We start from the raw sequence: 27,766 nt of genomic DNA, 5'->3' as shown, positions 1-27,766 counted from the left end.
CAAGTTTTTAAAAGTTGTGGTCCACAGTCCCTCAGAGGAGTCGTGAATCAGAGTGTGAATGAGGGAACCTTTTAAAAGCTAAGCCCTTCCGCATGCCACCTATACCAAGTTACATCCCCTATGACCCCATGTCAAGCTCTGCCCTTCCACTCACCAACTCTGTTCCCTCGTGGCCCTTATACCAAGCTCTGCCCTTCCCGTCAGGCCACTCATGCCTTCTATGCCAAACTGGCACTTCCATGCCCATTGACCAACTGCGCACTTTTTAGAGCCAATGAACAACATGGTGTATAGTAATATGTGTAAAACAAACCATTGGAAGAATATAATTCATTGATCACTTTCTCCTACGCTTGAAATAAAACCTCTCAAAGGTCACAAATGTTTGAAACTGCTTAATTTGTGTTAACGAACAATAGCTGAGATCTTCCCGCTCCGGGGGTTCATGCCATGGAGGTACCACACGATAGGAAATGTGCAGGAATTGCCCAGGAAGTCCAAACTTCCGATGGGCTACTACTCTGCACTGCAAACCAACCAACACGTTGATGTAAATCAGAGATTATAGATGGTTCTGAATCTCTTTGCAGTAGTTTCCCAGGAAAAGTTGGAATTAAAACCACGTCTAATTCCTGAGCAACTACTATTAACTCCCCTCACCCCGAACACGACCTTCGACTATCTGCCGCCCCGCCAACTACTCTCCCTGACTGCCTTCCACGCCCTGACTAACCCTCCAACCTCCCGATGGCCCTTCGCACCACCTGACTGCATCTCATCCTCCCTGACTACACCCCCGTGCACCAACCATTAACTTCCAACCCAAACCTCATCAACTGCAATTGCCACTCCTTGGACGTTTTTGCCCATTGTGAAATTGACTGCAGAGATCAGGGAGGCTGAGCTGTCAATCAAAAATGCTTCACCTGGGGTGCAACTGTTCTAGTGTTCTCACAGTTGTCTGGCCTCTAAACTAAGCATATATAATAGGGGTTGGGGGGGCATGGGAGGGGAAGTGGAAGAGCAGTGCTTGGTATAGGGGCACAAGAGGCCTGAGGGCATGGGTGGAAGGGCAATGTTTGGAAATAGAAGGCCTTAGGGGTTTGGGTCGCCACAGAGTCTCCCAGCCATATACCCCCAAGTTTAACTAAACACAACTGCTTCCTTCAGGCATGCTGCTTCCAATTCAACAAGATGTCACTTTAAAGATCAAAAGTATAGAGCTACTATCTCTTGGAAGTGATTCAGATTGCCCTCTGACTCAACTTTCAATTCTTCATCAGCTTTACTGATATATATCTTTATAGTAAGAAGTCTTACAACACCAGGTTAAAGTCCAACATGTTTGTTTCAAACACTAGCTTTCGGAGCACTGCTCCTTCTTCACCTGAGGAAGGAGCAGTGCTCCAAAAGCTAGTGTTTGAAACAAACATGTTGGACTTTAACCTGGTGTTGTAAGACTTCTTACTGTGCTCACCCCAGTCCAATGCCGGCATCTCCACATTATATCTTTATAGTTATTTTATTGATTCACAGTTTGTGGGCATGACTACAAGGTGAGTATTTATTGTCCATCTGTAACTGTCCTTGTGAAGGCAATAGTGAGGCCATTTTAGAGGCTGTTGAGAGTTAATCACAAGTAATAACAAGGCAAATGGAATATTATCCTTTTTTGAACATTAAACTAAGGATGTTGCTCTTCAGTTATACAGGGTACCGCTGAGACCACATGTTGAATAGTGTAAGCAGTTTTGGTCTCCATATGTTAGGAAAAATGTAAGTGCATTTGAGGCAGTTCAGAGGATGTTTACGAGATTGATTCCTGGAATGAGCGGGTTGGCTTAAGACACATTTGCTTGTTTCCACTGGAGTATGGAAGAGTGAGTGGTGACTTGATTGAAGTATTTATGATCTTGAACATTCTTGACAAAGTGGAGGTGGAAAGGATGTTTCTTCTTGTGGGTGAGCCAGAGGTAGATGATAGAATTTACAGTGCAGAAGGAGACCATTCGGCCCATCGAGTCTGCACCGGCTCTTGGAAAGAGCACTCTACCCAAGGTCAACACCTCCACCCTATCCCCATAACCCAGTACCCCACCCAACACTAAGGGCAATTTTGGACGCTAAGGGCAATTTATCATGGCCAATCCACCTAACCTGCACATCTTTGGACTGTGGGAGGAAACCGGAGCACCCGGAGGAAACCCACGCACACACGGGGAGGATGTGCAGACTCCGCACAGACAGTGACCCAAGCCGGAATCTAACTTGGGACCCTGGAGCTGTGAAGCATTTGTGCTATCCACAATGCTACCGTGCTGCCCACTGTTTTAGGTAGGAAGCACTGTTTTAAAATTAAGGGTCGCAGATTTAAAGACAGGGATGAAAATATTGTTTCTCTCTCAGATCGTGAGGCAACTTTGGAACTCTTTACCTCAGATGGCAGTGGAAGAATCAAAGGTTATTGGAGGTAGATCGGGAATGTGGAACTCAACACAACAGATCAGCCAGGATATTATGGAATGGTGGAGCAGGCTTGAGGAGCCGAATGGCCTACTTCTGTTGCTATTTTGTATGTTAACCACAGTTAATTTAGGTCTGAAGTTACTTGCATGTCAGATGGGTAAAAAGGCAGGTTCCCACCCCTGAATAAGATTGGTGAATCAGATGGGCTTTTTTGACAATCCAGTAGTTTAATGGTCACGGTACAGGCACTAACATAATTTAAAAATTTCAGCTTTAATTAATTGAATTTCAATTGCCCAGCTGCTGAGGTGGAATTTGAACTCACGTCTCAAGATTATGGGCGGTATTCTCCGCTCCCGGAACTAAGTGCCCGCGCCATCGTGAACGCCGTCGCGTTTCACGATGGCGCGAATAGGTCCCGGGCACGACCTATTCTGGCCTCCACAGGGGGACAGCACCGCGCTGGAGTGGTTCATGCCACTCCAGCGTCCCTACGCAGCGCCAAATGGGCGCCGTGCCAACCCGCGCATGCGCAGTTGGGGCAGCTCATTCCTGCACATGCGCAGTTGGGCCGTGCAATCCTGCGTATGCGCGGGAAACGTCTTACGTATGCCGGCCCCTCACTAACATGGCGCCGGTGTTCTGGGGCTGGCCGCGGAAGGAGGTAGGCCCAGGGGGGGGGGGAGGGGGAAGAGGCTGGCCTGCCGATCGGTGGGCCCCGATCGCGGGCCAGACCCCATTGGAGGCCCCCCTCGGTGAAGGAGCCCCCCTCCCCCCCCCCCCAGCGTTCCCACACAGTTCCCGCCGGCAGCTACCTGGGGTGGATGGCGCCGGCGGGAACCTGTCGTATCGGAGCGGCCACTCGGCCCATCTGGGCCGGAGAATCGCCGCTCACTGTTTGCGGCGATTCTCCAAGCGGCCCGGCACGATTCGTGCACCGCTGGTTTCGTGGGTGTGGGAGAATCGCGTGCGGGGATCGGGGCGGCATGGCGCGATTTGTGCGGCACCCCGCCGATTCTCCCACTCAGCATGGGGGGGGAGAATACTGCCCTATTACTCTACACATCTGGATTACTAGTCAACTGACTCCCATAATCAGTTGAATATAAATGTGGTGTGACAGGAAACTGTAGTTTGTTGAATCAAGTCACACTTTTAATTGTTAAAAAGATCTCATATATCTATACACTTACCTGTATTTACCAGTTACCCTGCCATCAGCAAAAGTGATGGACAAAGTCGTCAACAGTGCCATCAAGCAACACTTTGTCATTACCTGCTCACTGATGCTCAGTTTGGGTTCTGCCAGGGCCACTCAGCTGCTGAACTCATTGCAGCTTTTGTCCATGGACAAAAGAGGTGAACTCAAGAGGTGATGTGAGAGTGACCGCCCTTGACAGCAAGGCACAATCTAGTCGAGTGTGGCATTAAGGAGCCCTAGCAAAACTGGAGTCAATAGGAATCAGAAGAAACACTCTCCTGGGTTGGAATCATACCGAGCACAAACCCAGATGATTGTGATTCTTGGAAGTCAATCATCTCAGTCCCAGGAAACTACTGCAGGAGTTCCGCAGAGTAGTATCTGGGCCAAAGTATATTCTGCTGCTTCATCAATGACTTTCCCTCCAACTTAAGGTCCAATGTGGGGATGTTGCTGATGAATGATGTTCAGCACTGTTCGTGGCTCCTTAGATACTAAAGCAGTTCATGGACAAATTTCAGGCTTGGGCTGATAAGTTGCAAGTAACGTTCACGCCACAGATGTGCCAGGCAATGACCATCTCTAACGAGAGATAATCCATCCATCTCCCCTTGACATTCAATGAAATTACCATCGCTGAATCCCCCACTATCAGCATCCTGGAGGTTACCATTGACCATAAACGTAACTGGACTAGCCATGTAGATACTATGGCTACAAAAGCAGGTCAGATGCTAGGAATCCTGTTGAGAGTAACTCACCTCCTAGCTCTCCAAAATCTGTCCATTATTGAGAAGGCACAAATCAGGGCCGGGATTCTCCCCTACCCGGCGGGGCGGGGGGGTCCCAGCGTAGCGGAGTGGCGCCAACCACTCCGGCATCGGGCCTCCCAAAGGTGCAGAATACTCCGCACGTTTAGGGGCTAGGCCCACGCCGGAGTGGCTTCCGCCACGCCGACTTCCGCCAAAACCGGCGGCAACGGCCTTTGGCGCTACGCTGCCCGGCATCTCGGCTGGCCGACAGGCCTTCGCCGGTCCGCGCATGCACCGGTGCGTCAGCGGCCGCTGACGTCACCACCGGCGAATGCGCGGTAGGGGGGGTCTCTTCCGCCTCCGCTATGGTGGAGGCCGTGGCGGTGGCGGAAGAAAAAGAGTGCCCCCACGGCACTGGCCCGCCCGCTGATCGGTGGGACCCGATCGCCGGCCAGGCCACCATGGGGACACCCCCCGGGGTCCGATCGCCCCGCGCCCCCCCCAGGACCACGGGGGCCCGCTCACGTGGCCAATCCTGCCGGCACCAGAGGTGCTCCAATTCCCGCCGGCGGGAGACGCCTGTCAGCGGCGGGACTTCAGCCCATCGCGGGCCGGAGAATCACCGCAGTGGGCACGCCGATCGGCGGGGTGTGATTCCCACTCCCGCCGATTCCCAGGTGGCGGAGAATTCCGGCCACGGCGGGAGTTACGCCGGCCGCGGGCGATCCCCCGACCCTGCGGGGGGTTGGAGAATTCCGCCCCAGGTGAGTGATGAAATACTTCCCACTTTCCTGGATGAGCACAGCTCCAACAATACTTAAGAACCTTGACACCACCCTGGATAATGCAACCTAATTGATTGGCAGCCAACTCACCACCTTCACCATTCACTTCCTCCACCACCAACATACAGTGGCAGCAGTGTGTACCAGCTACAATATGCACTTCGACAACTCAACAAGGCTCCCATCGACAACACCATCTAACTCCAAGACCTTCACCATCTAGAATGACAAGGACAGCAAATACATATGAACACCACCACCTGTAAATTCTCCTCCAAGCCACAATCCATCCTGACTTGGAAATACATCGGGCGCGCTTCTCCGCCCCCCACGCTGGGTGGGAGACTAGCGGGAGGGCCTCCTGACATTTTTCATGCCCTCCCGCTATTCTCCACCACCCACCCACACCCCCCCCCCACACCCCCCACGCCCGACCCACGCCATGAATAGCTGCTCGCCGTTTTTTACGGCGAGCGGCGATTCTCCGAGGCCGATGGGCCGAGTGGCCGGGCCTTCACGCCCGTTTCAACATGGCAGCAAACACACCTGCTCGCTGCCGTCGTGAAACGGGCGGCAGATGCCCGTTTGGGGCATCTGGGGGCTCGATTGGCACGGCAGTACCACGGGCGTGCCAAGAGGGGCATAGGCCCGCGATCGGTGCCCACCGATCGCGGGCCGTGCGTCCGTAACGGACGCACTCTTTTCCCTCCGCCGCCCCGCAAGATCAAGCCGCCACGTCTTGCGGGGCGGCTGAGGGAAAAGACATCAACTGCGCATGCGCGGGTTTGCGATGTCCAACCTGCGCATGCGCGGCCCACGTCATCGGCCGTGTCAGCCGCTATGACGCACGGCGCCGCGCTCCTAGCCCCGCCCGGGGGGGAGAATTGGCCCCGGAAGTGGGCGTGAAGGCTGCCGTGGGTCACAGCCTGTCCCACGGCGGCCTTTACGATTCTCCGCATTTGCGCAGAATCTCGCCCATCATCGTTCCTTCACCTTCGCTGGGTCAAAATCCTGGAAATCCCTCCCGAACAGTACTGTGGCTGGACCTACATCACATAAACTGTAGTGGCTCAAGAAGGCAGTTCACCATCAAGTTCTAAAGGTGAAAGAAATATCAAAGTATCTAAATTGAAAGTTAATGACAGACATTTTCCTTCGGTGATGACAATGTTTAACTCAGTTCTATCATAACTTCTATTCATGATAATTTTGCATTGAAAAGCAGCATTGAAACAAATGTCTGCTACCAGACTGAACGTAGCTGGTGGCTCTAAAGCATGAGAGGTGAAAGATAATGAACACTAGTCAATGTACACATATTTCTTATTCATACAATATTTAAGCTTGTGAGCCAATTCATAAAGTAGCCTTCCCATTTGAGAAGTGGAAGCTAAATTTCTGGAGTGGACTGCTCCAGCTCAATTAATGATGCGATCAGCAATTTAATTCACTGTGAGAGGCAAAGTGGTCAGTCACATCTACTTCGATTTGCGGGTGTGGGCTCTATGCTGTAATCCTCCTTTGCCTAACTTGTCATTGATATCTTTCATGGCGTCAATGTGCACGCTCAATTGGATAGTCGGTTATACGCTTTTACAACGCAATTCCCATCTCATTTGGTTGTGCATGGGAATGAAAAAAGCTGCCTGGATTGTTCCTTGCATGGTGATAGCTGCTTCCAATTTACCACCTGGTAACAACATTTGCAGGGCACAGAATGCCCCCCCTAGCCGGTGAACCTGGAGGCGATCAGGGCGCCGCGTGCGCATTGGCCCTGGCGATGGCGTTGTGCAGCCTCCCGTGCCTGCCTGTGCCCCATGTCCTGCTTGGCGTCTCCCACCCCCGCATCCACCTCGCCGGACGAGGCCTGCCCTTCCTCTATTTCGCCTGCCCCAGCAGTCTTTCAATTCTTAACAGAGGTCACCGTGACAAGGGATGAACATTACAGGAGAATGCAAATCCTGCAGGAGGTTACAATTCATCAGTCTCTGATAATACATATTTCTTGTGAAAATACTACATGGATGCAAACACAGAAAACATGCAATTTGTCATTTTTGACACAGCTATTGAGTCAAATCTGGAGAGTATAAGGTATGCCCACAAGAGAAATAAAAAGCTCCTGCTTACAGGATTATTCAATAAGAAAGAAATAACAATACCAAAAAGAAATCAATGAAGAATTTGACAGGAATAAAAACAAAGGCCGCTGAGACTCGCTTCAATACAAGAGATCAACCACCTTGGAAAGGAATATTATGTGACAACAGAAAACAATTGTTGATGATTCACACCCACTATAGATACCTTGGAGGCGATCATCAAGTGCTGTCTAAAACTAGCATGAAGTTGGTAAACTGTGGGCACGATTCTCCGTCCCCCCCACGACGCGTCGGAGAATAGCGGGAGGGCATTCCCGACATTTTTCCCGAGGTTCACGGGGCCCCGCTGCTAGCCCTGACCGAGGAGCAGAATCGGGTCCTGGGAGGGGGCGCGGAGGCTGCCGTGAAACACGGCCAGTTTCACGTCAGCCTTCACGACTCTCCGCATTTGCGGAGAATCGCGCCCTGTATTCCCGAAAGCCAGAAATGCCATTAAACACGCCAACCTTTTAGCTCTCCTGTTTTGGGGAGCAGGTAAGCAGCTATCTTCATACTGAACCCACCGACACGTCGATCATGAAGAGGGGTTTCAAACTGGCGGGCAGTCAGATAATCGTTTCTTTCTTTTTTTATAAATTGAGAGTGCCCAATTCATTTTTTCCAATAAAGGGGCAATTTTAGCATGGCCAATCTAGATACCCTGCACATCTTTGGGTTGTGGGGGCGAAACCCATGCAAACACGGGGAGAATGTGCAAACTCCACACGGACAGTGACGCAGAGTCGGGATCGAACCTGGGACCTCGGCATCTGTGCTAACCACTGCGCCACCGTGCTGCCCTGACAATTTTTTTAACGTGGTCATCGTCAGCAGGAGCTAGATGGGTTGCTCTTATGAGCAGCCTCTCGCTGTCCTGTGAATGGCAGGGAACCCTGGTTTGTATATTTAAGCAGACCTATGCCGACTTCAGGCGAGTGTGCTGTCCTCCCATATACAGGCCTCCTAAGATTTGAGACCAGACAGGTCTCAGACATCTGAGAGACAGCCGAGATATCCACGGCGCCAATTTTCAACTGCCCAGTTTAGGAGGAAAAAAAAGTAATAACTGAGCAATGAGAGTCCTGTTCTGAACTGGTTTTCCATTTTATGATACACAAGACCAATTTGGGCCAGCACTCTGAATCCCCATTTTTTTCTGTTCCTTTCTTCTGGGAATATGGACAGCTGGCAGTCAAAATCTGTCATCATCCCAATCCTCCAGCATAATCTTAACAGCAATTATATTCTCATCAAATTGAACATAATGACCTTGAAATTATACCATGCTTTTTAAATGTTAAATGTTTACCGCACCCAAAAGTCCTCAGCGGAGGTCTTACATTGTGTGCAAGCAGTTGATTGCAGTTCCTCTCTCTGTTATTTTAATAGGAGCAGTATTTTGCTTAAAATAAGCACATTAACCCTTGTTAAAATCCAGAAAGAAAGAGGTTGAGCAGTTGCACACCATTGGTAACTTCTCTGGGTCAAATGCCACAGGCCTTGTCCAACTGCAGCAAGTTGGAGGAAACACAAGCAGTGCATTCTCAACGTCAGCACATGTGGAAAGGGAAACAATTTTTCAATAATTTCGACCAAGCATAATTCTTCCAACAAGATTGTTGTTCTCCAAGTTCTTCTGAAAAAGGAAACGAGGGAGGTAAGGATTCTGCTATCCTGGAAAACTGGTTGCTGAAGTTACTCAACGTGGACAAGGATGATTTCTCGGCATTATTCATTTATTTAGGAGCAGGGAGCGGGTGGGATGAGAGTAAAAATATCTGATACCAAAGCAGATTTGATGTCTCTGGAAGTTATTTTTGCTCTGGTTTATGTCTTTTCTTCCTCCACTTCTTGTAAACCCACCCCCTTAACATTCTGACATCAAGGGGCTCAATGCATTCATTTGACATTGCTTGGGACAACACAAGAGCTCCATGAACTTAAACCTGAGGTAACCTGTATTCCACTTGTCTCTTCCATCCTGCAGAGAATCATCTGATTTCTGAACACCTCCTATGAAAGCGCAAGTGAAAATAGAACTGGTAGTGTGGGAAAATTATGCAAATACAACCGTGTCCTAACGCTGCAAGTCATAGTGCGTTGAAGCCATTATAATATTTTACACCACCCAGTCGCAATTCACATTGACAAAGACTTATAATAGACCTTTCAGGTAATTATTTTCAGATCGCGATTGTCACAACTCCCCTGATAACGTGAATGCCGCTCCCAATCACACACCCAAGAGGCAAAATTAAATCAGAAATTGGATGACAGCAAGAAAATTCCTATTTTTGGTCCTTACCTCCAACGAGCTAGTGGATAGCGTAGAAACTGTCTCGCTTTTGGACACCATCCCCGAGTTCCCTGAATCACCTGTGTCACACAGGTTATTGGGGAGCTGTGTTTCATTTGCTGAAATCTGTGTCTGGTGGCCAGGAGAAGCCCTTTCATTGCAAGTAATATTAACATGATCCATTGGTGAGTTTTTCGCACAAAACCCACTGTCTGCATTCAGATGAATAAGTCTAGTCTGGGGCAATTGACTAATGTTAATATTATATTTGCTATCGTCTTTTGGTTTGGGCCTCAGCGTGGAGGAGTTGGTGGGCAAAATAACATAGTTAGCATCTATCACTTGTTCCTGTGCTCGTGCGAGTTCAGAGTCTAATTGCTTGAAAATGTCACCGTCGCATATATATATTGATTTCGGCTGTTCACTCTTATTTATTTTCAAGGTATGGTCGCTAAACTCATTCATGTTTAACGATCCTGGGTAATTCAGTGATCCCTGGAGGTGCATCTTCGACACATTGGCTGGAAGACTCGAGAAACCGGACAACTTCTGATGGGTGAATTTCATTTTCATGTCTTCCTCGTGGACCATCGAGCGTTTTAGAGTCCCCGTGAGTGTTCCTGTTCGGACGGCGTTGATATCTTTATTTAAAACTGTAAGATTGAGAATAACTGTGTCATATTTCGTTATAGGAGCATATTTTCTGCACATCATTAGAGGGTTCTTCTGGATGGCTCTGTGAGTGCGTATTCGCTAGCAACATGTGGCAAAGTGCTACATGCACAGGAAATCACTAACAGGACCACCAGATGTTCACAGCTGTTTTACTGAACTTCATTCAGGGCTCTATTTGCATAAATGTGATTTGATTTGCTACAGTCTCCCTGGGTGACCGGGTTTGTTTCCTTTGTGTTCACTGTAATAAAACACTAACATTACGGTAATGAAGCTATTCAAATAAATGAATACTTTAATGCTATAATATTAATAAATCAGTAAATTACTTTAACATAATTTGATATATATACATAAACAAAGTGAACAATTTATGTGGCCTTGTTCTATTTTCCTTAATCTCACTCTTTCCTTTTGTCTGTACATAGATTTTACATTCTCCTTAACATGGGTAAGCACATTTATCTGTAAGTACATTCCTATTGTACCAATATCTAAAGAATCTCACAAAATCTCCATTTTAAAACCTTAAAATAACAGAATTATGCTTGTTTTGCACCACACTTTTCACCCATAGAGCTCTCTGCACGTTAATGACAAAGGGCACGAGACAATATTTTATAAAATCTCCCCAGTTAGCTTACATATTGCTCTTCATTGCCTGCTCTTTTAAGTGCTCTTTTCTGTGTCGGCTTTTCCAAAGGAAACATTCTCTGAAATGTGATTTTTTTTTTCAGTCTGATATTTAGGTGTTCTGAACCCAGCTCTTTGTGACAATCCCACAGTACACATTGGCACTAAACTGGCAATTTCACACAGAGAGGACATAAAGTTGGCTGGTTGTTGTAAATGGTATAGTATATGTATGTTTGTATAGTTGAGGGTATGCTCTCCGGTGACCAGGATTAAAGGTGTGGTGTTGGTGCAGAGTAGAGGGAGCTTTATTCAGTTATCTAGCCCATGCTATTCCTAACCTGGGAGTGCTTGATCCTGACACTGCTTTCTCAAAGTAGAAAAGTGTTCCACTCCCCAGCGCTGACATCCTTCACCTTGATAAACTAAAAAGAATATGAATTTACAAAAAGAATAACTAAAACTGTGTCTCAAGTAGTGTTGCAATACAATCCATCAGCACCCACACTCAGCTTCCCTCAAGGAAAATTATTAACTCTAAAATGTGCAGTTTAAACGTACATAATTTCCATCAGAACAGCAAGTGAAATTCTGGCTGTAAGCTTTAATTATAACTGTTTCAGAGGCAACCAATCAGATAAAGTCTCTAATCTAAAGTCACTCCTGAGAGGGTCTTGGAAATTATATTTTACACTTCAAACAAACAAATATCACACAACAGGTTTCTTTTTCCAGTACTTTATTGACTGGATGTCCATGCTCAATTAGCACTCCAAGCACAGTGTGCAGATGGGCCATGAGCTCTTCAACTGGTGACAGCAGCTGGCCAAGTGCCTGACCATAGTCAGTAAAGCACAGAAAATGAAAGAGGGTGAGGTTTCCTCCGAGTTACTCCCGCCCTGTCGTAACGTCAATGGAAACCCATGCTGTACACGTAAACGGGGTTCCCACTCAAGTTACAATGGCAGAGCAGCAGCAGCGCCAAGGAAATTCAACCCAAATCACCAGACAGAGGTTAGCAATGTTTAAAATAAGGCCAGAGTTGTTAAAACAAAAAAGGACATAATGGCAAGAAGCATGTTCATCTCGTTCACATCCGAATAAAACCAACTTGGGCGGCAGTCGTTGCACGAGAAGTAGCCATGGTGCCACTTGTTTCGAGGGAGTAGAATCACCTCCGGGTGATTATGCAGTGACCACCTATTGATGATGATGGGAGCATCAGATGAGAATGGGATGGGCATTGCTATGATGCCACCATTGGAAGTACTGCCAGGCAAATCATCATTAAAGAAAAATGCTGCAGAAATAAACAAAAAATAGAAAATCCTGGAAATGTTAAACAGAGTTAATGTTTCAGGTTAATGACCTTGCATCAGAACCTGGTTCTTGGCTTATTTTCTTCTCCGCAAACATTGCCAGATCTGCTGAGTATTTCCACCATTTTCTAACTTTTTAAATAAAAAAATTACAGACAATAATCATAGGTTGTGGGCGTCGCTGGCACATCCTGAATAGCTCTTGAAATGTGTGGCTTGCCAGTCTATTTCAGAGGGCAGTACGTTGCTGTCCATCTTCAGGAGTTGCAAATTGGCCAGACCAAATAAGGACAGATTTGCATTAGTGAACCAAATATGACAATACTCAATGATAGTTTCATGTTCACCATTACTGAGACTAGCTTTATGTTCCAGATTTATTAATTGAATTTAAATTCCAGAGTGGGATTTGAACCCATGTCCCAGGATATCAGCCTGAGCCTCTGGATTACTAGCTCAGTGACATTACCACTACACCACCATCTCCCTCTTAATGGAATTAACAGATGGTGTCTGTAGAATGGTGCCACAACATGGAACTTTTTGGGGGAGGGTGGAGAAAATAAAATTCCGTTTAAACAAGATTGTAAATCTTATACAAAATTATTTAATCACTTACCTGATCGACATGCCATATCTACATCCTTTTCAAAGTCAGTCTATAAAAGTTAGGGAAAAACAGTTTAGAAGTGATGATAAATACTGCTGCTGGGTGTCTTTTTCCTGGCAGTTATTGTTCTTCTCCTGATTCAACAATCGGGACTCATGCAATCAGTTCCTTCTCTTCGAGCAACTGTGACAGGCACTGACTCTAAACTGCACCAGTCTGAGCGTTGCGGTGCTGAATGATTCACTGGCCTCAAAATTAACCTTGTATTAGAATTTGATCCACCTTGATGCTCAAAAGAGGAGTAGACTGATCAGAAAGCTCCTCCAGAGCATAAATCTGGGCAAGGCAAATCTGTATTTAGCAATCTCAGTTGACAGATTAGAACACGGACCATAGTTCAATCACTGGAAAATTGGAAGCACTATAATTGGCGCATACTGACCTTGGTGCCCAATTCTCCAGTCCACGTTCCCACGTGAGGTGCTGCACCCATGGCCATGTGTCACATAATCTACCCATCTATTCATTGGAATTCAAACGCTGGTCATCACGTTATTAACCTGCTTCTCTTAGTTATTTGTGAACCAAGGTGTGAAAGGCATATGGTTACCTTGTTATAACCTAATTTCCATTTATGAATAGAACAAAATGGCTTGCAAGCTGTTTGACAATGATGGGACTTATAAGTTGGGCACAAAGCAACCTCTTGGCAAATTAATACCAAAACAACATTTCAGATTTGGAAGGATCCTATGGTTATGTCAGCCAAGAACATGTTTATATTCATATCCAGAACATTGGTTAAGGTAATGTTAAGGGGGGGGGTTGTTGGGTTACGGGCATAGGGTGGATACGTGAGTTTGAGTAGGGTGATCATGGCTTGGCACAACATCGAGGGCCGAAGGGCCTGTTCTGTGCTGTACTGTTCTATGTTCTATTTCTTCATGCGCTATTTTGTTTTAGGTAATTGCACTCGAGTACTCAACTGATTTCCCCTCAGTTTCTCACCTGAATGCCGATGTGACACAGATGTGACATGATTGGCATCATGATCTTCGATTTGATAGTGACAGAGCAAAGTTATCGCAGTGTTTATCTTGTTCCTCAATTCAGTCGGATTGTTTGGGAAGCGAAGCGTAGTTCTATGATCATGCCAACTCACTGGTCGTGTTGCCCTTTGTGAAATGGCATGGGTTTGCCTCCATTTTTCATGGCTCATTGTCACTTGCCAATTTGCAAAGATTAGTTCACCACACTGCAGCTGGAGTTCCCTCATCTCTATAAGGTGGTGGGTGTTACATTGGAACAGCCGATTACAATGAGCTGCTATTTTTTGATCTTAATACACTGATCAAGACGAATGTGGAGGTTCAAATGCCGCCTCTTTAATGAATTCACACATTTTTCCAAGCACTCAATCAAGGACATATTAGGACAGATTTTGACTAATGGCTGACCAACTGGTTGAGGGCAGTAGCCAACCCACTTTTTCAGCAGCAAGAGGTATCCTGTGATGCTGTGGCAATGGCCTAATTTAAATTTAGTAAGTGAGCTGCACGGTGTCAAATAGGTAAGGCTTGCCAGATTGAAACCTTTAGATCAGGATAGTGTGGCTGCTTAACATGGTGGCATTAAGCGTGGTGGTGGTGGTGTTAAGGGGGAGCGGGGGGGGGTTGCATTGCAATCAGAGAGGATAGAGCTCCCAGCCTTACTGAGAGGCCTCAGCTGACACTTGCCTTTGCTGGGCCTATTCGGCAATATAGTCCATGTAACTGGTCAGAGTATGCACTGCACACACTTCAACCAATTATGATCTAAAATGGCCATCAAGGTCATATTTGAATCGGTGGATCTGCATTATAAAGGGTGTTTACAGACAAGCACTCTGAACATCTTGTCAAAATAAAAACAGCAATTTGTCTGGTGTTGACAGGGCAGGAAAGTCTCCATTTTGAGACTTTTACAACCCATTAATGCCAGGTAAATGCAGTGGTTTTGACGAGTTGCATAAACAATCAATCCCACAGATTGGACAGAGATTTTTGGCTGTTCCCACCAGCGGGATCATCCGTTCCCGCTAACTACGGCACCCCTGCCGCAGGATCCCCAGTGGCGGAGGCTGTTAATAAGGGGAAACCCCGCTGACAGCAGGACTGCAGTGATCAAGAAGGCAGCTCACCACCACCTTCTGAAGGGCAACTAGGCAAGGGCAAGAAATGCTGGCCTAACCAGCGACGCGCACATCCAGTAAACAAATTTGAAAAAACGCAGGGGGACCGGAGCATCCCACCGCCGGTAACTGGCTGGCCTCCTCACCGCTGAAAACATGCTAAGAGGAGGGGCGGAAAATCCCACCCAAAGTGTGCCTTTGTGAATAGTTATTTCTCACATTACATCAGTGCTGCACTTCAAAAGGATTCCATGAGCTGTCAAGTGCTTTGGGCATTCTGAGGTCAGGAAAGGCCCTAAATTAATGTAAGTTTGTCTTTCTTTTAGTTGCAATTTGGCAGCAGCGTGCAGCATAGACTTGCCAGATGCACATCAATACAGTCTTGTGGAAGGTTGTAAAGTTATATCCTTGCATTGTGGATAAAAGCTGGTGCTGGAGTCATACTGGCCCTCAGGTTTCACTCACGACAAGATAATTTCATGGAAGTTGAACCCAGCCTAACAATATAAAATTGGATTCTGTTCAGCTGTTACTCTGCTTCTCCGGGCCACAGGAGTGGGGCATCATAAGAACCTAAGGAAGAGGAGGTAATTTAGCCCACAAAGCCTATGCCGCCATTCAACGAGATTATAGCTGATTGTGGCCTTGTCTCCACTGCAACCCATTCCCTTGTCAGTGAAAAATCGGTCTCACTCAACCTTGAATATATTTAATCACCCGGCCTTCAGTGCTCGCTGGAGAAGAGAATCCCAAATCCTAACCACCCTCTGTAAGAGGAAACTCCTCCTTGTGTCCATCTCAAATGGGAGACCTCTTATTTTGAAACTGTCCCCCCTAGTTCTAGATACCGCCATGAGAGAAAACATCCTCTCAACATTTACTGTCAAGCTGCCTCAAAGCCGTATTTGTCAAATCGCAGTGTGAAAGTACCAGCCTTCCCGTACCAGCCTCCCCGGACAGGCGCCGGAATGTGGCGACTAGGGGCTTTTCACAGTAACTTCATTGAAGCCTACTCGTGACAATAAGCGATTTTCATTTCATTTTCATTTTCGAAAGGAGACAGGACAAAAAGAATATTTACTTGCAAATGTTTTTCTTCAGGGTGGCACGGTGCTCGGTGGTTAGCACTGCAGCCTCACGGCACCGGGGATACAGATTCGATCCTGGCCTCAGGTCACTGTCCGAGTGGAGTTTGCACATTCTCCCCATGTCTGCGTGGGTCTCACCCCCACAACCCAGAGATTGCACAGTAGGTTGATTGGCCAAGTTAAATTGGCCCTTAATTGGGAAAAAAAAGAAATGGGGGGAAAAAAAAGAATTGGGTACTCTAAAAAAATTTTTTAAAGTAAACTTTTTCTTCTAGTCCTTTTATTACGGGATGTGGGCATCGCTGGCTAGGTCAGTATTTATTGGCCATCACTAATTGCACTTGAGAAGGTGGTGGTGAGCTGCCTTCTTGATCCGCTGCAGTCCCGGAGGTGTAGGTACATACACTGTTAGGGAGGGAATTCCAGAATTTAGCCTCAGTGACAGCGAAGGAACAGTGATATATTTCCAGGTCAAGATGGTGAGTAGCTTGGAGGGGAACCTCCTGGTGGTGGTGTTTCCATGGGTGGAATTTTCCCAAAATTGCAGAGTGCTGAATCAGACGAGAAAAGCTATGTGAAACTTAATGACTTCATAGATGCTATTTCTCATCTGATTAAACAGCACTCGTGCAATTTCAGAGCTCTGGCGAGGATTACACAGCCAGCTGGAGGGGTGGAACTTAAACACGCCGGCAAAGCCAGGATTCTGAGATTCAAAGTTACACTAAAGGCCCCCCCCCCCCCCCCCCCCCCCCAAGACAGAAATCAGGACCCCCCTCCCCCACGGAGATCGGGACACCCTCCACTCCCAAGGAGGTTGGGACCTACCCGCCCACCCCCCCCAAATAGAGATTGGAATCCCCCCCCCCCCACCACAGAGAACTTGATCACGTCACTGATGGTGAGCAGGGAAGATCACACACCGAGATCTCGCCAATACTAATCCCGTTATGGCCCTCTTGCAAGATTTAGCAGCTATAACAGGATTTATGTCGGCGGTGAATGGACCTGCTGAATCTTCCCAATGGATCTGCTGTCCTTGTCCTTCCTGACAGTTGCAGGTTTGGGAGGTGTTGCTGAAGCAGCCTTGGTGGGTTCCTGCAAATATATTGTAAATGGTACACGGTGGTGGAGGGAGTGAATGTTTGTGGAAGGAGCAATTTAGCATGACCAATCCAGCTAACCTGCACATCTTTGGACTGTGGGAGGAAACCCGGAGGAAACCCACACAGACACGGGAAGAATGTGCAAACTCCACACAGTCACCCGGGTTTAGAGTCAAACCCGGGTCCCTGCGGCGGTGAGGCAGCAGTGCTAATGAGCACTGATGTTGAGCTTGAGTACTGTTCTCATCCAGGAAAATGGGGTGTGTTACATTACACACCTGACTTGTGCCTTGTGGATAGTGAACAGTCTTTGGGAAGCCAGGAGATGAGTTACTCACTGCAAGTTTCCTAACCTCTGACCTGCCCTTGTAGCATCGGATGGGGCGTCGCTGGTTGGACCAGCAATTATTTCCCATCTCGGAGGCATTTAAAAGTCAACCACATTGCTGTGGGTCTGGAGTCACAAGCAGGCCAGACCAGATAGGGATGAGATGGGTTTTTACGACAATCAACAATGGTTTCATGGTTATTTAATACTTTTAATTCCAGATTTTTATTTAATTTATATTTCACCATCTGCACTGGTGGTATTTGAACCCGGGTCCCCAGAGCATCACCCTTGGTCTCTGCATTATTAGTCCAGTGTCAATACTACAATGCCTCTGCCTCCCCCTAAATAGTGGGGGATTCAGTGATGGCAATGCCATTGAATGTCAAGGGGCGATGGTTAAATCCTCTCTTCTTAGACATGATCATTGCCTGACACTTGTGTGGTGTGAATGTTACTCGTCACTTCTCAGCCCAAGCCTGGGTATTGTCCAGGTCTTACTGCATTTGGACATGGACATGTCGCAGCAAAATAATTAAACCGCTTTCAATCTCATATTCTGCAAGAGATATGGATTTTTGCCATTTAATTTTTGTGAGGAACCATCTGATATCTGTGTGCCCCAATAGACAAGAAAAATGTATATTTATTTTTTCAAGTCTCACATAATGTGGTAGGTATCCAATAATCCTGGGATGAAGGAGGTTGTCTTCTGAGGAAACCTACTACCTACGAGCCTACACTCAGTTAAGTTGAAATGAAATGAGAGGTGATCATATTGAAACATAAAATGAGAGGGCCTGACAGGATAGATGATAAGAAAATGTTTCCTCTCGTGGGGAGTCTAGAAGTAGGGAGTGGGCAGTTTATAATGGATATGAGGAGAGATTTCTTCTCTCTGAGGGATACTTTTGAATTCTCTTCAACAAGGGAGCAGTGGAGGCGGTGTCATTGGAGATACTCGAGGCGGGGGGGCACGGTGGTGTAGTGGTTAGCACTGCTGCCTCATTGTGCCGAGGACTCGGGCTCGATCCCGAGTCGCTGTCCATGTGGAGTTTGCACATTCTCCCTGTGTCTGGGTGGGTTTCTCCCCCACAACTCAAAGATGTGCAGGGTAGGTGGATTGGCCATAGTAAATTGTCCCTTAATTAGAAAAAAGTTGGGCACTTTCTAAAATAAAAGAATGTACTCGAGGCTAGACAGATTTTTGATCAACAATGGAGTGATGTTATGTGGCTAGGCAAAAAAGTGGAGTTCAGGCCTTAATCAGATCAGCCACGATTCTATTGGATGGCGGAGCAGGGTTGTTAGGTTGAATAGCCAACTCCTTTTCCTCATGATTTTAGGATTAATATTGACTGTTTACCTTTTCAGTAGGTTATTAAAAAAAGATGATTTGAATGACCTTCTCATCAAAATCACAAAGTGCTCTAGAGTGTCATGGTGTCCTACTAATTTGCATGTTGAATTCTTGCAGCCCTTCCAATCGAGATGTTTGTTTTCCAGCATTGGAAATAGTGCATCAGGGAATGGTAAGCACACTGACTTCTGCATTTTATGCTGTTTGAAAGAATGAAATCTTGAGGATGTATCGCAATTGAGTCAAAACAGTTGAAGCTAATAATCAATTGGTGGACAATAGTTTCCCAACTATATCTACAGCACAGAATCAGACCATTCAGCCCAACAAGGTCTATTCTGGTGTTTTTGCTCTATGTGGGGATGTGAGCCTCCTCCTACATTACTTACCCAATACTTAGTATTTAGGCATAAAGTCCAACTTGAGTGAGTTCACAAAATGGATGGTAGCAGTTTGACAACTTGTTACACACACATACCATTTTCCATTGAGGTTTTACCCGTTTTATTACTAAAAATCCATCATTATCACCAACAACAATTACGGTTTCCCTTTTAATCAACTGCCAGATGCAAAGCACAATTGGATGACTTTGCAATTTACTTGACAACTAATGGATAACGTAATTGCATAATTTGATACTGAGGTTAGAAGATCATAAATTTTCTTCTGTGTGATTAGCTGACGTCAGCTGAAAGTAATAGCACTGCAACTAGCTTCAGGCAAAGGAGCAGTAAACACGTCATTGTTCGTGATCATTATGCAGTGTACCTGTGCAGGTCAAGGATAGAAATAATCTCAACTGAGATGCCCTCCGCCTTGAGCTGCTTCCTGAAACTTGTTGGCTGCTCGGGAGGGTTACTTATCAGTGACTTCTGATGAAAAGGTTGCTCAGATTGTAATTTATTGTTAAACAAATTGTAAGATCAGTGCAAGGTCAGTGCAAGGTCTTTTGCTGGTTTATGTTTCCCTCTATTTTATATGTTTATCCAGGACCTGTTGGTTCCCACAGAAACCTACAGTGAGTAAAATTAGCATAATCAGAAGAGTAAACAGAACAGGAATTGGAGAAAAAATAATTTTCATTTTTGTTTTGAGAACTGAAGCCACATTCCTCTCGCACACAGACGTCAATAGATAACTTCAGTAGTGCTGGGAACTGCTGGTATGGAAATAGGCAAAGGACCTGGAGACTCTGCAGTTATAACTTAATCCCTCAGCTATAAACTCCAAGTTTCAGAATGAGAACGGAAAATCCTTTAACTTCACTATAAACCCATACAGAAAGCGGCATCTGTCGAACTAACACAGTTGCATTTTTTAATCAGAATGTTAAATTCTGAATATGAATATACAAAAATGAAAGACAGAATAGAGACCAGTGGATCAATTGAGTCTGTCCCATTCTGCTATGTTGTAGGCAGGCAACACAATCACCAACAACAATACACTCCACCCAGCAGCTGCTGTGTTATCTCCTGGGAGAAGCATAAACACTAGATTAAAAGAATCCTCAGCCAGTACGGCAGAACTCATTTTAATATTTCGCACAAGCAATCATTCAAGAAAGGTTGAGTGAGCATTCAACACATGCATGGTATTTTTTTCTTTTAAGCACAGGAGGTCCATACCATTAATTGTGCATGTCCGTTTTGAAATGATCCCCCAGAGTCTCCATTCCCCTCCTCTTGTCGATCTACAACTCTACACTTCACCGCATCCTGAACCTGCAAATTGAGACAAGAATTCCTGGTTAAATGAAAATATTAGTGACGGAAGAAAAATAGGATCAGGTAAGGAGGAGTTCAAGACCCATGGTAAACAGCCGATGCTTAACGCAGCTGAATTAACAGCCAAACTTAAATATGTGCAAGGTAAAGATGATGAAGTAGAGGCCTTTCAAGATGCAATCTCACCATCAGTGTTTACTTCTTGAAATGTAACTATATCCTCTAAGTTCCACAGATCAAAGACATTTTGGTCATTTCAGCAAAACTATTTTGTTTAAATAGTGAGTACCGCTGGTGCTGACAAAAAAATAAGCTTGACAGAGTTACTGAGGGCAACAATGTGAGCTAATTTCAATGGGAAGCCATTCTTATTGGTTCAGTCATTTTCACACTTGATTTAGGCACATCTGGTGACCTTAGTTACAAGAAACGATGATTCCTCTCAGTCCCCTCGAAGCCTGTGTGACTTGGTCAAAAATGTTGAATGGTAAAACATATGCAGAAATTTTTTTTCGGTAGCGGTGTGTCCTTCTCTGCCAGTGAAAAAGTCGCTGGGGAACGCGCCCCCACCCCTGATGTTTTCCCCTCAGTCAACTGACGCCTTGAGTGTTTGTTGGATTTGTGGCAGGACGCCTGCCTCTGATTGCCTGGGAGCACCCCCCCCCCCCCCCCCCCCACCTCCACACACACACACACACACACACACACACACACACACTCTCAGTCCCAGTAGCACCACCAGCAGTAATGGCCACTGCTCCGATTACATCCACTCCCAGTGTAGAGGAGTCGGGATCCACATGGAAGGCAAGCACTGGGGCTCCTTTGGGGGCAAGGGACAGGGCGTGATGCACAAGTGAGGGGCTGAAGCAGGGGGTTGACGGATGAGAAGAGCGGGGATGGATTCCAAAGACCTGATTTGGAGGAGCCACCTGGGGAGCCAGGACAGACCCTTTCCTGCCTGAGTTCCGAGCAGGCCAACTTGCCAGGCTTCTGCCAACCCGAGACTCGCTTCTTCCTTCCAGCCTGAAGCAGCCCTTATGGCCTTTATTAATAGGGGCAGTGAATACGATTTAGACCTCACCTGGAGCACTGCATCCAGTTCATATTTGAGAAAGGATGTGAAGGCATTGGGGAAAGTATTGCAGAGATCACAAGACTGATTCCACGGATAAAGAGCTGTAGCTATGAGGATAGATTGGAGAGGTTGGGAATGTTTTCCTTGGAGAAAAGAAGCGTGACTGAAGATGAAAAATCCAGAGAGATCTGGGCAAGGTAAATTGTGAGAAACTGTTCTCACTTAACAGAGCATCAAGAACTGAGGGCCCAGATTTAAAATAATTGGCAAAAGGAGTAAAAGTGATGTGAGGAAAATCTTTTTCACCCAGAGGGTGATTGGAGTCTGGAATGAGCTTCCTGAGAGAGTGGTGGAGGCAGGTCTGATTGAGGTACTCAAAACAGAATTGTATTTACTATCTGAAAAGAAAGAATGTGCCACGTTACAGGGATAAGACAGTGGAGTGGGACTCGCTGGAATGCTCTTTCAGCGAGCCAGTGCAGACTCGATGGGCTAAATGTCTTTCTGCACTTTAAAGATTCTGGGCACCATTTAACGGTCACGTTGCGGCCAACGTGGTGGTACAAGAGGCCTCTGAATCTCGTGAGAGGCCTCTTGCAAGATTCTTAACGCTTGAGATGTTTTGCGAGCTTAATTCAAACATTGCGAGATATCGCAATCTGGATCTGGATCCGTATAGCTCATTTAAATATGCTTGCACCCTATTCTACTGGAAACTAACAGCCTCGCCAGCGAGGCCTGAACCAGGTGCCATTAAGTACTGGTCCACTCAAACGTGGACCAGGACTATTGGTATCTGGGACCTCTCCCCGGCTTTCGGAGACACCAGGGAGTTGGGAAGGGCAGAGTGGCCCCCTGGCTCTCCCTTTGGCACCTTGGCACTGTCAAGGAGCCTGAATGACTGACACTGCCAAGCTGGCAGGTACACCTGTGCCTGGGAAGCAGTATCAGGGTGCCAAGGTGACACTGCCTTGGCCTGATTGGGGTAGGTCATGCCCATGAAACGGGATGAGGGGATGTAGGAAGTTTGTGGGGGTGTGAAGGGTGGGGGTCCTGAGAGCGTGGGCCAAAAAAGGAGGTGAGGAGGCCTGAAAAGGGAGGGGGCTCTCAACGACCCCATGGCGGGATGTCCTCACATAGGCGGGTCGGGAGGGGGGGTGGAGGGGGTAATGCCCATGTGTGCTGGGGGAGTGACACTGCCCATGGGTGAGGGTGTAGGGGACCCTCAAGCTTATTTAGAGATCAGGGCACCCCTACCTCTGAGAAGCCAGTCTCGCCGGTGAGTTCAACTCCTCAATGTTGAAAAAATTTTGAAGTGTGGGCTTGAATGGTGAGAAACTCCTCAAGCCCCAAAAAATGACTAAGGGCGAAATCTAATGGTTACGCACGTGTCAAGAGCGGAGCTCCTCAGAGCAGGAAATGAAGACAAGTACGGCCTCGGTGAGGGCCTTTCCCACCGAGGCCTGAAAAAATAAGAGCCCCGTTTGATAACGCGGTTGTTCCAGGCGCTTAATGGGATACTTTTTCTTCTAAAATCGCATCATAAGGGTGGTTGAATAGCGGTGTGGATCTCACCCAAAATGCTGGCGGGAAACACCCACCAAACTGGCCCAAAATGGCACTTAGGGCGTGATCTTCCTGCCACGCTGCGCTGGAAAAGCAGCTCACAGTAGTGCTGCGTGGCAGGTGAAAGCTGAGACACCCCGCTCCCAGGATATACTCAGCTCGCAACGCCACACGAGATTCAACGTAATCTCGTGAGATGTTGCAAGGGGAATCCTGCATCAGTTTTTGGCAAATCTGCATATTAGTGCGAGGTAGTAAGCCATATTGTAAAGTGCAGATTCCTAAGGTACCTGTGGCTTTGGAATTATATCAGTTTGCCTCAGGGACCTCCAGCGAATGACATTCTGCACTGATCCCCACAAATGATGGCCAGACGGAACGGCACTCTTGGGGCAGGGTGGTGCCCCTGGCACTGCTGGTGCCACCCGAGAACTTTGCAGTGCTACCTGGGTGTCAACCTTTTAAACAGATAAGGCTCAATTAGGCTTGTTGCCAACTCAATTGACCCTCATAATATGCTGTCCATGCCATAAAATAATTGCTTGGTAGTTGGGTTCAAAAGGCAGGAACGAAGGAAGAGTTTTATATTTGGGGGGCTGCCCTTTGCGGTTCAGGGTGCAACCCTCTCTTATTTCCAACCTGCCTGCTACCTTAACCCCACCACCCTCACCTACCCCCTCCTTAAACTGCCCAAGACCCCAGACTTACATGTTTCTGGGGATCCATGGGCCCGTAAAGGCGCCGGAATGTGGCGACTAGGGGCTTTTCACAATAACTTCATTTGAAGCCTGCTTGTGACAATAAGTGATTTTCATTTTAGGGGCTGGTTTAGCACAGGGCTAAAGAGCTGGCTTTGAAAGCAGACCAAGGCAGGCCAGCAGCAAGGTTCAATTCCCGTACCAGCCTTCCCGAACAGGCGCCAGAATGTGGAGACTAGGGGCTTTTCACAGTAACTTCATTTGAAGCCTACTTGTGACAATAAGCGATTTTCATTTCATTCATTTCATTTCTTCTGATGCCTTGTTGCAGCCTGACAACACTCATTCATATACTCTTGCTGGGACTGATGGAGCTGCCGGCCAATTGGACTGGCCAACAGCTCCTGAGGATGGGGCTTCCTCCCATGTGAGGGGGTAGCAGTCCCACGCTGGCCCTGTTTATGTTTATCACACCTGAGATGCTTAACGGCTGCGGGGTAGGCTGGTATTGAGCAGGTTGGCCCCATGTTACCATTGTTTATGTGTTTGGGGGGGGGGGGGGGGGGGGCATTCACCAACTGCCTCATAACATTCAACCTAATATCTCCTGTAAGGGCAGAACTGCTGCATTTTAAGTGTGATTGCACTTAAAATAGTACCAGCATGCAACAGTTTCAAGCGAGAGATAAAAAGGATACCAATGAGAAGAGAACCTGAAACCTTTCAAAAATGATTTAAATTTTACTGTAATGGAATGTCAATACAAGTATTCGGAGCACACAGAAGGAATTCCTATGGTACAGCTTAAAAACAGGCCGATGAGTGGAAATTTCTTATGCGTTTCATAAAAGGACTGTGGAAATCTGGAATTCACTCGCCAAGAGGCAAGGGATGGTGGCTCACCTGAAGTTTTCAAGGCTGAGGGAGAAAGGTTCTTTATAAAGTCAGGGTATCAAACAAAGGCAGGTAAATCGATTTGAGGTAATGATCAGCCATGATCTAACTGAAAGGCAGAATGGGCTCAAGGGGCAGAATGGTTTTCTCTTGTTCCTATGATCCTGATCAAAATCCACCATTTAGATGGTTGTGTCTTTGCTGGGAGAGACATTTCTTACACGTTTTCTGGCTTCCGGTGGCATTTAGGGCAGAAGATAAAAGTGGCACAATAACTGCATGTCTTCTCCAAGGAAAGAACTTAACATGTGATGGGAGTTTCCCGCCCTCTCACACAAATCTTCGGCGGGGAGCTCACCCCCAATCTGAGGAATATTAAGCAGCTGGGAACAGGCCTTCTGCTCCCACCTGGGGAGGAAGCCCAGGAGCTGCTGGTCATCGGATTGGCTGACATGTCTCTAGTTCTGCCAGTGCCAACAGGAGCGGTAGCCATTACTGGGACTTCATTCAGTCCCTGAAAATAAATAGGCATGTCAGATGGAAAGGAAGGTTTGGGAACTCTGGTGCGATTAGGGCAGGAGGGGCGGGGGGCTGGGGAGGGAACACCTCAGTTGAGTGGGGTGAAACTAATCGTAAAAGGGTGTCCACCTAAGGCCCGACTGCTGAGCAAGTTACCCTAGTAGGCTTCTCATCAGTCGTCGATCTTCCTCCGCCGAGTGGAAAATTGTGGCCAGGTTGGGAAGTGGCCCTTAGTTTGGCCATAAAATCACGGTGAGATCAGGAGGGGCTTTTAAGGGTAGGCTAGGGGTGGGGGCAGTGTGTGCAGTCAGGCAGCAGGAGAGCCAACCAGAGAATATCTTGCACCCCGGCCTGCAGGGGACCATAAAAATCCTGTCCTCAGTCCCAAAATCTGACCCCCTGTTAGATCCGCTAGGTTTGCCTCCAAGGAAACCAGGCTGTACAGACCAGCTGGATTGGATAGCCGTAGAAAACTAAGATATGGATTAGGATGCTCATTTAACTGACGTCTCAACGGAAAAAACAGCAACTTGTGCTGCTTGCTTACTTGAATGACTGTGCTTGAATGACATGCACTGACCATGATGTACATGGGCTGCACACAAGGGCCCCAGAATCATAGTTTTCTCGCATCACTCTTCTACACCTCTGAAAGGGGATGAACAGTGTGACTGGCACAGGTGTTGCCAGTGATGTAGGAAGTGAATTTGATCTGGGAAACCGTGATGAATGACACAACATGGGAAAGTGCGAGATGCAAAGTTTTCCGAAGCTGCCCTGATGTTCTTGGTGGAGGAGGTGGAAAGTAGGAGCAATGTGATGTATCTGCAGGGACCAGTTCAAAGGGCAGTGGGGTGGTCAATGCCAGGAGTCCAGCCCCGAGGCCCTGGATGCAGTGCTACATGAAGTTCAATGACCTCACAGGAGGATCAGTGAATACCATCTGACTGCTCAATTACTGCTCCCATTTCTCACTCACCAACAGTCTCCATCAAGAAGAACTCATATCCAACATTCACACATATCGCCTCGCCCTTTCATGTTTAACACTGCTGCAAACCCCTCACTCACATCTCAGAGCTTGCACACATTGTCAGCTATTCAACTATGGCAGGACCTTCACTCAAACACATTGGATCATACTGCCACAAATCCCCCTCTACTGAAGAACAATTTGACACACAATCATAGGTAACAGGAGCTATCTCAGGATTGATAGGCGTGGCTGCATGGGTATTAAGCAGAGCTGGTTATTATTGGTACAACAATTGTGAGGCTGTGGCCAGTGTTGGGATTTGTATCAAAGGTGATGATATTCCTGATAGCAAATCCTACCTCTCGCAGCCCGTATGCCCCTCAAGATTTAAAAACTGCAGATTGTATACGTGTGTACCTCTTATATCCCCATCCACACACAACTCACCACAACCCTATCTTGTGCTTTTTCATTCTTTCAGATCGCCAAGAGTTCCAGTCTGACCAGGCAGAGGAAAAACACAAACATGACGGTGATGATAAGAGACAGCGCCATTACTTGATTTCACACTTGCAGCCACCAACACAGATGTCATCATTGCATTGCTTAAAGGATCAATTTGAGGTGGCATTTGCGTACAGGGCTGGAAGGCGATGTCACATGTGTGTACCGATGCAAAGGATTCAGATGAGCACTTTGATGGAGCACACAACAAATATGACTGGAGCGTCAGGAGCCTGCGGTCAACATCATGGAGCAGAGGAGTCCAGCACCAACTTGTTGTGGACGTTCGCGTGGAGCGAGAGAAAGGTACAAGTTCCAGTGGGCGCTCAGACAACTTGTCATGCAAATTCAGGCGGTTAGCATCGTGGCTGTGGAATATCATGTTCAAAGAGACTAGCAGGATGTCACAGCCATGCAGCAATCTGCCCTCCAACAGGAGACGAGGGTTGGTTTGGCATGATCCTGGGTGATCGGCTCCATGGAGCATGAACCTGCTGTCTTCTCTTAGGATGACAGCATCTGTTCTCCAGCCACTGCTGCACTGCTAGTGCCCTTGTTGCTGCTCTTCAGCCAGCCAGCCAAATCGCTGCCACCCATGCCACGATAGTTCAGGGTACAACTGGGCCTTCTAAGGCCAGAATTGTTTCAGCTCATTCTCCACGGCCAATTGGCATCTCCTCCAGTGAAACCCAGCAGCCTTCCACCAGTCATGCTGCAGCCACTGGAGTAGCAACTACATTAGACCAGGCAAAGGCAGCTGGGAGACAGGCATTAGGAGAACACAGAATGGTGATTAATTGACTTCCGAGTGAAATATGGCATGATTTGATTGAGAAATTTAAATTGGAATGTGTATTTCGTGATTACTTTA

General features: G+C 47.0%; 1 protein-coding gene across 10 annotated transcripts in view; it reads right to left on the bottom strand.

Moving 5' to 3' along the window:
• Window positions 1-27,766, bottom strand: part of adgrb1a (adhesion G protein-coupled receptor B1a) — an 846,604-nt gene that overhangs the window by 50,544 nt on the left and 768,294 nt on the right. For 9 of the 10 annotated variants that reach the window (XM_038808775.1, XM_038808774.1, XM_038808778.1 and 6 more), the window contains 4 exons: window positions 20,562-20,657; window positions 12,888-12,927; window positions 11,291-11,374; window positions 9,651-10,294 (listed from right to left, as the gene is read on the bottom strand). In XM_038808775.1, coding sequence (XP_038664703.1) covers window positions 9,651-10,294; window positions 11,291-11,374; window positions 12,888-12,927; window positions 20,562-20,657 — 864 coding nt within the window. The remainder of the gene's footprint in view (window positions 1-9,650; window positions 10,295-11,290; window positions 11,375-12,887; window positions 12,928-20,561; window positions 20,658-27,766) is intronic. The other variant, XM_038808780.1, reaches the window with a different exon arrangement.

The sequence above is a fragment of the Scyliorhinus canicula genome, chromosome 10, assembly GCF_902713615.1.
Source record: "Scyliorhinus canicula chromosome 10, sScyCan1.1, whole genome shotgun sequence".
Taxonomy (NCBI): Eukaryota; Metazoa; Chordata; class Chondrichthyes; order Carcharhiniformes; family Scyliorhinidae; genus Scyliorhinus; species Scyliorhinus canicula.
Note: the sequence above shows the minus strand (reverse complement) of the source record. Positions and strands in the feature narration are given on the sequence as shown.